The sequence below is a fragment of the Mercurialis annua genome, linkage group LG6, assembly GCF_937616625.2.
Source record: "Mercurialis annua linkage group LG6, ddMerAnnu1.2, whole genome shotgun sequence".
Lineage (NCBI taxonomy): Eukaryota > Viridiplantae > Streptophyta > Magnoliopsida > Malpighiales > Euphorbiaceae > Mercurialis > Mercurialis annua.
In genome coordinates this window covers 39,995,631-40,007,211 of record NC_065575.1, presented here as the reverse complement: position 1 = coordinate 40,007,211, position 11,581 = coordinate 39,995,631, and the positions used below count along the sequence as shown (strand labels likewise).

The 11,581-nt window shown below is 34.4% G+C and overlaps 1 protein-coding gene across 1 annotated transcript; it reads left to right on the top strand.

Annotated features, from left to right (window-relative positions):
* Window positions 1–9,388: 9,388 nt before the first annotated feature.
* On the top strand, window positions 9,389–10,050 carry LOC126685819 (protein SENESCENCE-ASSOCIATED GENE 21, mitochondrial-like). Its single transcript, XM_050379784.2, has one exon. The coding sequence runs from the start codon at window positions 9,543–9,545 to the stop codon at window positions 9,813–9,815; it is 273 nt and encodes a 90-aa protein (XP_050235741.1). The 5' UTR covers window positions 9,389–9,542; the 3' UTR covers window positions 9,816–10,050.
* The last annotated feature ends 1,531 nt before the right edge of the window (window positions 10,051–11,581 follow it).

Sequence of the window (11,581 nt, the reverse complement as noted above, 5' to 3'; positions counted from 1 at the left end):
GGTTAGGGTTTTTAGGTTAAAAGGGTGTATATATACTATTCTCTAAAAATGACTAAAATGGCCTTTATTTATTAGTTCGGTTTTTTCGGTTCGGTTCGGTAACCGAACACTAAAACCAAACCGAAACCGAAAACCGCAAATTTTATAAATCTTAAACCAAACCAAACCGTTTTAACCATTTATTTTTCGGTTCGGTGTTTTTCGGTTCGGTTTGACTCGGTTTTTCGGTTCGACTCGGTTTTTGCTCACCCCTAGCAAGAAGTTTTGTATACTGACCTATTTCGACGAATGTATCAGACATGTATCAATCATGTATCGATACGGTATCTTGATCTATCTTTGATTGTGAAATAGCTGTTGAAACACTTGATGATGCATCTGGAAGAATTGTTTGTATCTGGTTAGTATCACTGATAACTACTATGCAGAGAGGATACACAGTGAAATCGATTTCCCTTTTCTTGATTTTTAAGTAAAATCTGAAGTTTGAATCATCACTGATTTTAAGTGGTGGATACTGAATCTTTACTTGATATTTTATCTCAATATTCTGTTTTTTCAAATTTATCTGTTTTTCTTGTGCTATTATGTGTAGAAGATTCGAATATGTAGAGTTGTGAGAAATCAGGACACCAATAACTTCAAAATCTGTATATTGACTTGCTTCTACCCATTTGCCTTTGTATTGTATCATCCCTGGAATATAGTCCACGATGATACAATATTGAGATACAATATGTTGAACGATGATACAATATTGAAGAAGAACAGGATGCTATTTTTGAGGAAGAAGACGATAGTTGAAGATTTGATTCGATATTTTTTGAAAAGGAAAAAATCCTATGTTTGTTTAATTTCAGCGCAGATCACGTGGTTGATTCTCCCTAACAATAATAATCTCTCTATTACACGTGTCTTCATATTATAGGGATGGTGGTGGTGTAAAGTTTTTATGTTTTTTTGTAGGAATGTAAAATAGATGAGTTGGGTGGTAATTTGTGAAATAGTGAGTCATTATTGTGGTAATTTTGTGATTTTCTCATTTATTTTTAAAAAATTGATATATTTCACTTATTTTAATAAACTTATTTTAATAAACTTGGAGTATTTATCTATAATTAATCTTTAATAGTAGAAAATTGACATTCAACTAATAATTGAATGTTTAGATTATAGTGTAAAATTGACAATCACGTAATAATTATACATGTAACTTTATGATATGTTAAAATTTAAAATTTAAATTATTATTGTTCATAAAATAGAAATAATAAATATACAGTCAACTCTCTAATAATTAATATACATGGCGGATTAAAAATATATTAATTATTAGAATTATTAATTTATTGAATACTTTATGAGACGTAATATTAAAATTGGTTCCCTAAAATTTTATTCATTATTGAAATTATTAATTTATTAGAGTATTAATTATTAGAAGGTCTACTGTATAATAAAAATAAGAGTTTCATTAGATTCTCACCAACATGTTAAGGTCGTCAATAATATTAGCTTTTTAATATTTAAAATAATTTAAAATTAATTTTTGCTTAGTATATACTCCTACTATTTGGCTTTTAAAATTAATAAGTGGCGTGGGATATTTAATTTATTTTTAACCTTTTAGACTTTTTTTTACAAATAGCTTATCTAATTATATATTATGTTCAAATGCCGTATTTCATAAAGACGTTTTTATTTGATAATTTTTTATTAGTTTCTATGTCTTTTAATAATTAGAGGATGATTTTACTATAGATTTTATTATCAAACAATATATTCTTTTTGTATTATTGTTTTAATATTATTCATTAAATTATTCAATGGTTTTAACAGCCACAGTTTAGAATCAGTGGATGTCTCTTTTTGAGAGAATTAGAACAAATAAGAGAATAATTTGAGGCTCCGCTTAATGGATTGTTTCATTTATTATTATTTTTTTTTGAGGGAAATAGTAATTGAATTAATCAAAAGCTGAAATATCAGCCATTACAAAAGGATAAATTGCTTGTGGGACATGCCCCAACCAAATAGCAAACTGGTCTGATTCTCCTAAAGCCATGTGAGCCAAAACATCAGCAACTCTATTGCTCTTTCTATTTGCAAAGTAGAAACCTTCACAAATCTGTCTACTAACCATGCTATGGCAGTCCTCTCCAATCAGACCAATATCATTGCAAGGCAAAGTTTCCGAGTTGAAGCTATCTACTACAACCTTTGAATCTGAGAAAATTGCAAAGGGAGTTAGATTGACTTCTTTTGCCAAGCTAATACCATCTCGAATTGCATAAGCCTCTCCCACGCTTACATCTGCAATCCCTTCATATCTTCTGAACCCAGCCGCATGAACTGTCCCCTCATGATCTCTTATCACAACTGCTGTGCTGTAGCAATTATTCTGAAATTGGAACCCAGCATCAACATTAACCTTGAACAGACCATTTCTTGGTGGAACCCATCTGTTATCCTCCTCCTCCTGTCTCATTCCTTGACCTGTACCTTTTCTCTTCAACGCTGCTGTTTGGAATTCCTCTACATAGCCAATCGCCCAATCCAGCAGTTGATCCTCAGGTTTTGATCCCTGATTAAACAGAATACAATTCCTATTATGCCAAATTAGCCAAAGAAGCACACAGAAAATCATAAACTGCTGATTATGAAGGGAACTGTAAGCTTGGAACAATAAATCTTGAAGTTTCCAGCTCTTATCTGGATTTAAACAATGAGATTCAGCCCACCCTTTCCAAACAAGTCTTGCTTTTTTACAGAACCACAGAGCATGAATTAACGATTCAGTCTCTTTGTTACAAACTAAGCAAATCTCTTCTACCTCCATACCCCTCTGTTTAAGATTACTTGCAACTGGAAGCCAATTATTATAGCATCTCCAGATAAAGATTTTTATCTTAGCAGGCAGCGAAAGTTTCCAAACAGATTTCCACCATTTCAAAGTCGCAGTAGAATCTGAGCCTGTAGCCAAATCACCCATCTCCCTGGCCACCCTGTATCCACTTCTAACATTGTAGACTCCTTTCTTATCATAATGCCACCTCAGTTTATCAGGCACGTTATTATTAGACAATGGAATCTGCAAAATACATTTAGCATCCTCAACATCAAACAGTCTATAAACCAGATCAACATCCCACTGCCCATTTTGCCTGATTAGGTCCCTAACCCTGGCATCTGAACTGATACCCAAATTGCTAGACACTTTGAAGGACCTCTCTCTAGGGAGCCATCTATCTGACAAAATATGGATATCATCACCATTTCCCACCCTCCATCTAGTACCTGCAATCAGAATCTCTCTTCCCCAGCAGATAATTTTCCAAGTGTATGAAGCCGTTCTAGGACAAACAGAATCCAGGAAGGTTCTATCCTTGAAATATCTCCACTTATACATCTTAGCTAGTAAACTGTTAGGTTGGTTCAAGATCCTCCAGCCTTGCTTGGCAAGAAGGCTTTGGTTAAAACATTGAAGGTCTTTGAACCCCAACCCACCCTCACACTTAGGCTTGGCTAAAGAACTCCACTTAGCCCAATGAATTTTTCTCTCATTCTCCTTGCTACCCCACCAAAACTTGTTACATAAAATCTCAATTTCCTTAATCAGAGCCTTAGGAAATTTAAAACAGTTCATGTAATAAGTGGGAATAGATTGGATTACAGCCTTAATCATAACTTCCTTCCCCCCTGCTGAAAACAGGTTCTCCTTCCACCCTCTTAGCTTATTCCAAATTTTGGCTTTAATAGAACTAAAACTCTCCCCCTTCCTTCTCCCAACAGCAGAGGGTAATCCTAAATATTTTTCATGACAGTCTACTAAAGGCATCTGCATAAACTGAAGTATAGAATTCTGAACATCTAACCCAGTCCCTCTCCCAAAACTAATAGCAGACTTATCAAAATTTATGACTTGACCAGATGCTTTGCCATAAACATCCAGAATACTTTTAATGACTCTACACTCCTGCAAATTTGCCCTAAGGAATAAAAGGCTATCATCTGCGAAGAAAAGATGAGAGACACAACAATCTGAACCAAATCTAATCCCATTAATCTTCCTATTCTCAACAGCATCATTAATGAGACTAGAGAGGCCTTGAGCACAAATTAAAAACAGATAAGGGGACAAAGGGTCCCCCTGTCTCAACCCTCTCTGCGGCAGAATACTACCTTTAACTTCACCATTCAACAAGTATGAAAACTGGACAGAAGATACACAATTCATAACTTTAAAAATCCACCCCTCACTAAAACCCATTTTAATCAACATGGCTTTCAAAAAGGACCACTCCACACGGTCGTAAGCCTTGGACATATCTAATTTCATAGCTAAAGGGCCATTAATCCTTCTCTTAGATTTTTTAATCATATGGACACACTCAAAACCCACCAAGGCATTATCAACAATTTGTCTCCCAGGCACAAAAGCACTCTGAGCTAAATCAATAACATCATCCAAAGCCATTCTAAACCTATTAGCCAGGACTTTAGATATAATTTTGTAAATAACATTACAAAGGCTTATAGGTCTAAAATGCTTCATACTATCAGCTACCTCAATCTTAGGAATCAAAGCAATTATAGTTCCATTAATACTACCCACATCTGCATTATCATTCAGGATTTGAAGACAAACCTTAGTGATATCCGGGCCAATCACCTTCCAACACTTCTGATAAAAAATCACTGGAAATCCATCTTTCCCCGGTGCTTTGGTTCCTGGCATTTCCTTCAAAGCATGAATAATCTCCTCCGCAGTGAATTTTGCACAAAGTCGGTCATTTCTTTCAGCACTGATTGTAGTCTTCACTTTGGATGTGACTGCTTCTATATCTATGGCACTAGGATTAGAAGATTCAAAGATATTTGAGAAGTACCTCTGAATAATACCTTCTAATTCTCTCTGCTCTGTTTTAACCATGCCCCTTTCATCCTTCAGACTATCAATCTTATTTCTAGCTCTCCTCTTTGAAGATTTGAGATGAAAAAAACGTGTATTCCTGTCCCCATGCGCCAGCCACTCAGCACGGGACCTCTGTTTCCAGTACATCTCTTCTTGACACTGTAACTTGTCTAATCTCTGTTCAGTTTCTTTAATTAAATCCATAGAGATGGACAAATCCCTTGAATTTAAAAGATTGTGGAGCTCCTTCTGTAGCCCCTCTATCTCCTTCTTAAGATCTCTGCCTGAAATTTTTCCCCAAGAAGTTAACCCCTTCGCACACCTGTCTAACTTCTTTGGGATATCTTCTACCTTAGACAAGTTCATGTCCTGGTTCCACATCTCACTAACAACCTCATGGAACCCTTCTTTCATCATCCAGGCCTCCTCGAAGTGAAACCTCCTTTTCCTGCTCTTCTTATTATCCTTGAGTCTATCATCCCCATACCCACACATCACAATGGGGCAATGATCTTACCCGCAATTATTTAAATTACCACTCTCATGGTCAGGATATAGGTTTTGCCACTCAACATTCATAACAAACCGGTCCAGCCGTTCTCTGATTAACCCTGAACCCCTATTCCCCCACCAAGTAAACCCTTTATCTGCATTATCAACTTCTTTCAAATTGCACTTATTCAAACAAACTTTAAAATTATTCATCAAATAATCTGATTTTTTGTTACCTCCCAGCTTTTCTTCATCTTTCAAAATCTCATTGAAGTCTCCCCCACATATCCAGGGGTCTTCACTAAGCTCACTCAACCTCTCCAGAAGCTTCCATGAATGGATTCTCTGGGATTGAATGGGATGACCATAGAATCCAGTAAATCTGAACTTCTCCTTTCTTTCATCTTGGACCCAGCAATCTATATAGAACTTGGAAGAGCTCGAAATAGAACAATTACTACCTTCATCCCATAGCAACGCCAGACCCCCACTCTTACCTTCACTGTCTTCCACATAGCATCCTTTCATCTTCCATTTCGCTCGGTATTTCTCCATCTTCTCCACCTTACATCGCGTTTCCATGAGAAATACCAGGTTTGGCTTGATCTTTCTGATATGTTCAGAAAGATTTAGGAACGTTCTTGGGGAGCCTAACCCTTGAACGTTCCAACAAAAGATTTTCATTGGATTCGGTGGTCCTGGCTAGCAGGCACCACCGTTGATGTATAAGCAACCCCATCAGCAACATAGTCTGGTAACACAGATAATGCATCTGATTGATGAACCCTCTTCTCTTTCACCCTCTCTTCCAAAGGACTGTTCCCCTCTTCTTCCTTATCCTCGAGAAGATTAGTAATATCTAGAAGTGGTCCTATTTTTCGAAAAGAGTTGGACTGGCTCTTCTTACTAGGTCCACCTCTTCCCATGGGCTTTTTAACTCCTTTATCTTTAGCCTTTATTTTAAGCCCACTAGTATTCCCCACATTGGATTTAAATTTTCCTCTCCCTCGCGCCAAACCCTCCTTTTCAGTTACCCGTGAATCTTGGATAATGTCAACTTCAACCAGATCCAGATTCTCCTTAGACTTTCCTTCCTCGGCTGAAATTTGAAAATCAAATTTATTCGATTCCTTTATTCCAGGAGGAATCATAGGAGTTTCCTCAAAATTCCCTGAATCAACTTCTCTTTCCATATTTGCCCCTTTCTCCTTCCCCCTCTGAATTCCTTGTAATTGCTTTGCCGGAAACTGATTGCTCTTCTCATCTCTGCCAGTATCCCCTCCACTTCTCAACCTTTTGCCTCGGGGGCCCATCCATTGAGACGGACCTGCTTTAATGCTATCACTGTACTTGAACTTTCCTGGATCAACCTCCTTGACTGTGTTGCACTCCAGGCTTGGATGTCCAATAATCCCACATTTTAAACACAACTCAGGAAGTCGTTCATAACGTAGTAACGTAGTCACCATCGTTCCTTCTTCATCAATTTTAATCTTAATGCCTCTTTTCAAAGGCTTTTTAATGTTCATTTTCACTCTCACCCTCAAATATTTCCCCAGACAATCTCCTGACGCTCCTGGGTCAACTTTCTCCACTTCTCCCAGCTGAGCTCCCAATGAAAAACCCGCCTCCATATTCAGGCAGATGAGAGGCAGATTATGAATTTGTACCCAAAACGAGGCTTTATCAAAACTCATATTCATGTAATCCCCAACTCCCATTGGGACTTCTATCGCAATTAACCAATCCTGGAACGTCCAGGGGCCTCCTGCTAGAACTCTGTTTCTGTCCTCTAGCGATTCAAAATGAAATATGAAGGTGTTATTGCCCACTGTTTCGACTTTCATAGGCTTCTTCGTCTTCCACATGTAATTAACCGAAGAGATAAATCCATCTCTATTAACTTTCTTTGTAGATAAAACTTTCCCCATCAAGGACTGAGCAATCTTCTTTGCTCCAGCGTTTCTTGCTATCTCACCTAAGTCGCAGACCACTACATCCTCTTCATCATCGGATAGTGACAGCGATTGACATAGCGACGTAATCTCCATTTGACTGGATCACTTTCTCTTCTGAAAAACAGAGAGAAAAAAACTACTCTCAGGAGAGAGACGGATTAAAACGTCAATTATGTTTCATTTATTATTTTAAAAGGAAAACATCAACATTTTTTTAATAAAGGAATATGGATATTTTATTGGATGACGGTCTAGTAGATTCAGGAAATGGTTTTGGATCTCAAATTAAATGCTCCAACAATCAAAACTAGAATTATTTAGACCATTGATAATGTATAAAAAGATTTAGGTACACATAAAGAAATCTAAAGACAAATACATTATGTTTCTGTGGTGAAAAGAGAAACAGGCCAGCCTGTGGCTCATGTTCATGCTCATGCTTAGAGACGGACATAAAAAGAGTTTATAGTCGATAATTATTCAGTTCATAATTTTCTTAAATATTAATATAAAATTGAATAATGTAATTTTGACATCTTAACATTTATAATATCATCACTTTAAAATTTATAACTTATTAATTTCAATTAATTTATAAATTTTTATTATAATTTTACCCGGTCTGCTACTACTTTTTATAAATATAAAATAATAAAATAAAGTTAAATAAGAGATGCTTATTTCTTGACTCTTTATAGACTTGCTTTTTGGAACTCTTCTTCCTTGCCCTTCGTTTGTCTAATGGCCAGCTATTGTAGAAAAACTATTTAAAATTATATGAAGTGTCAAAAGTTATGGTCCGCCGCCTCCTACATTCAACTAGTGATCGACAAGTGAACGACTGATGTCACCTTGTTTTACACTTCAGCGGCTGTGATCACTTCACTTATTACCGGGTCTAACGTTCACGTTTCTTTTACGCATAATTAATCAGTACTAAACATATGTCTTACAATTAGGTGATATTTCACACTTTACATTTTGCAACATTATTTGTAAAATGAAATTTAAATTTTCCCAAATTTCACTCATTTTATTGATTTATTCGGTATTTTAATAACTGGACTGACTGGTCGGACCGATTAAGTCGGAAACCGGCGTGTAGTCCTATGCCTGTCAAAAATTGTAAAAAAATTGAAACTTTGATTGAACTATATTAGACTAGATCAAACTGGAAAAACTGAAATAAACCGGTAGTTATATCTGTTTGAACCGGCGGCGAGAACTAACAACGGAAAAATCCGCCGTTAAATAAAAAGAGTATATATTGTTTATATAAAAGTTTCGACTATAATATGGACAATTAATTTATCGTGTATTGTATAAATACAAGCTCATAAGATCCTTTAAAAGATAAACCCATTTTCGGGTCCCTAAATTATACAATTTTAGTTCATCAGGTCTTTATACTTTCTTTTTTTGGTTCATCAGGTCCCTCAACCTCTATTTGTCTTTTTCAGACCCTTAATTTATTTTTTTGGTTTATTAGATTTTTAAACGGAGATCCATTTAAAAATTTAATGAACCAAAAACCAAAATTTAGGCACCCAATAAATTAAAAAAATAAAAGTTTAAAAATCTGAAAAAGTCAAATAAAAGTTAAGAGACCTGATGAACCAAAAAAACAAAAATTTAGAGACCTAGAAAAGCCATATAAAAATTAAGGAACCTAACGAACCAAAACTATATAGTTTAGGGACCTTAAAATAGGTTTAACCGATATGAATTATCGTAAAAAAATCAAAATTTTAATTGATAAAAAAAATTGGTAAAAAAAAATACCTAATTGATAAAAAATAGAGTAATCTAATGAACAAGGAAAAAACTTGGCAAAAAAAAAAGAACAAGGAAAAAACGAAAACGGCTAGAAGGAAGTAGGAAAACGTGGCGAGTGTAGAGAGGCCCAATACAAAATATCAAAGGAAGCCGAATTTGACGGAGTCGGTTTAACCCTAGTGGATGCAAATCTTTATTTCTCACGCGTCCCCTATTCTCCCTCTATATAAACCCCTCACCCCCTCCTCTTCCAAACCCACAACACAAAAACTAAGAACCTTTTGAAACAGAGCCATTACAGATTCTTTAAGCTTCTGCAGAAATCTTTTCTTGTTTCTTGAAAATTTTCTGCAGTAGCTTTAAAAAATTTAATCACAAAATAATCAATTAATCTCTCTGCAATGGCTCAATCTTTCTCAAACGCAAAGGTTCTATCCGCTTTTGTATCAAAGGCGATCAACAGACGAGGATTTTCAGCGGCCGCGTCGTCTGCTGCTTCTACGAGAAGCGGCGCTGCTTCTATGGTGAAGAACACGGCGGAGAAGGAGGTTGTTAAATCTACCGAGAAGGTTGCGTGGGTTCCTGACCCGAGGACCGGTTTTTACAGACCGGAAAACATGGCCAAGGAGATTGATGCTGCTGAACTTAGAGCGGTTCTTTTGAAGAAACACTAAACATTAATGAAATCGAGAAAACATGACGGAGATTTGTTCTTCATGTGAAACCCGGTCGAACCGCCTTTGGGTTGGTATGTGCGTTCGGATCTTACAGATTTTCTTACTTTTTTTTTCGGTTTATATTTGGTTAGGAATTCTCTGTTCTGTTCTGTCCTCTGTTCAGGGATGAATAAAATAAATTACCTTTGTAATATTTCTCTTCTATTTATAAAGGAATCTAATTTAATGATTATTTCTGAGATTCAATCCATATATATAGCCATTTTATCATGCATATTCTGTATGCTGCTGGTTATACAATTACTTTTTAATTAACATATTCATTTGTATCAACCTTTGAAGTATCACGAGTAATACTATTTGATTTAATTGATGAATTACGACGATATTAATAAAATACTCCCTCCGTCAGATTCAATAAGGAGCATATTCAATATTTTATGTTCCATATAAAAACGCGAGTTTATATTTTTGTGCCATTTTGTAAGAAATCTTCTCTTATACTCTCGTTTCTCTTTCAATAATTAATGTTTACTAATTCACACACAAACTATAAAATTATATACTTCCTCCGTCCCACTTAAGAAGAGACATATCAAAAATTATTGAGTTCTTAATACATGTGCAAAAGGATTCTTTTTTAATTGGGATTCATAGAGTAAGTATATTTCTTCGTCTTAAAATCACTCTTTTTATCAGATAATTTATAAAAATATGATAATTAATATGATGAAATTTTTACAAATTTCCTATATTAAAACCGAATATGATTTTCGGGCTAAAAAATCAAAAATTAACCCTCTAAATAATACTTAAAAGATATAAATATAGTAAGCAGATAATTTAAAACGCTTAAAATAAAAATTAACCTATCAATTGTGGAGTATTATTAGCTTTCGAGTCCAGCTTTAGCCTAAATTTTCAAGCTTCTTGAGCCATACTCTTCAGTTAAATAGATTAGGCTTCTTTAAATAAGTACCCTACATGGCTATACTTAATTAGATTTTTATTGTTGACCAAAAAAAAGTTGATGACATACTTTTTAAGTTTTTAAATTGCACAAATAACTTTATGATATTTGAGGATTACTGTCAACTATAAAAAAGGAAGGAAGTGGTTATAAGAATCAAAATCTCCTACAAAATCTCAAAGCATAAATATATAGCAATTAATATTCAAAAATCTTTAATAATCTTTAATTATAGCAACTGATAATTTGAATTATATGCCATAAACGGCAAAAGGGAAACCAAAAAAATAAAATGATTAAAAAAATGAAAACAACAAGCATTTGAGAAATAAAAAAAATCCAGCAAAACAAGAAATTCAAATGTAATTCCCATATATAATGGCAAATACATGATTATTCAAATACATGATTCTTAAAAAACAAATAACAATTTTTTTAAAACTAGCTGTAATTATTTTTTCAACAAAAAAACGATTTGATTTTTTTTTAAATAATAAAATTTTACTAATAGTTACCTAATGGCTAACTAATATGAAAATTAACAAATTTTTTATTTTATAAATGCAAGAATGACAACATTGAAAGTTCTGATATGACGGAGTATGGAAGGAAGATCTTTATGTAGACATTGGTTTTACTTTTCAGTTAACTAATAGTATACTATGAATCATTAAAAATATCAATTTGTTCTTAATAACTTAACATTAGGTTGAAAAAATAAAGTTAATATGAAATTAACATGCAGTTAACTAATAGTATGCTATTACTCATTAAATAGGCACAATTAGTTAAC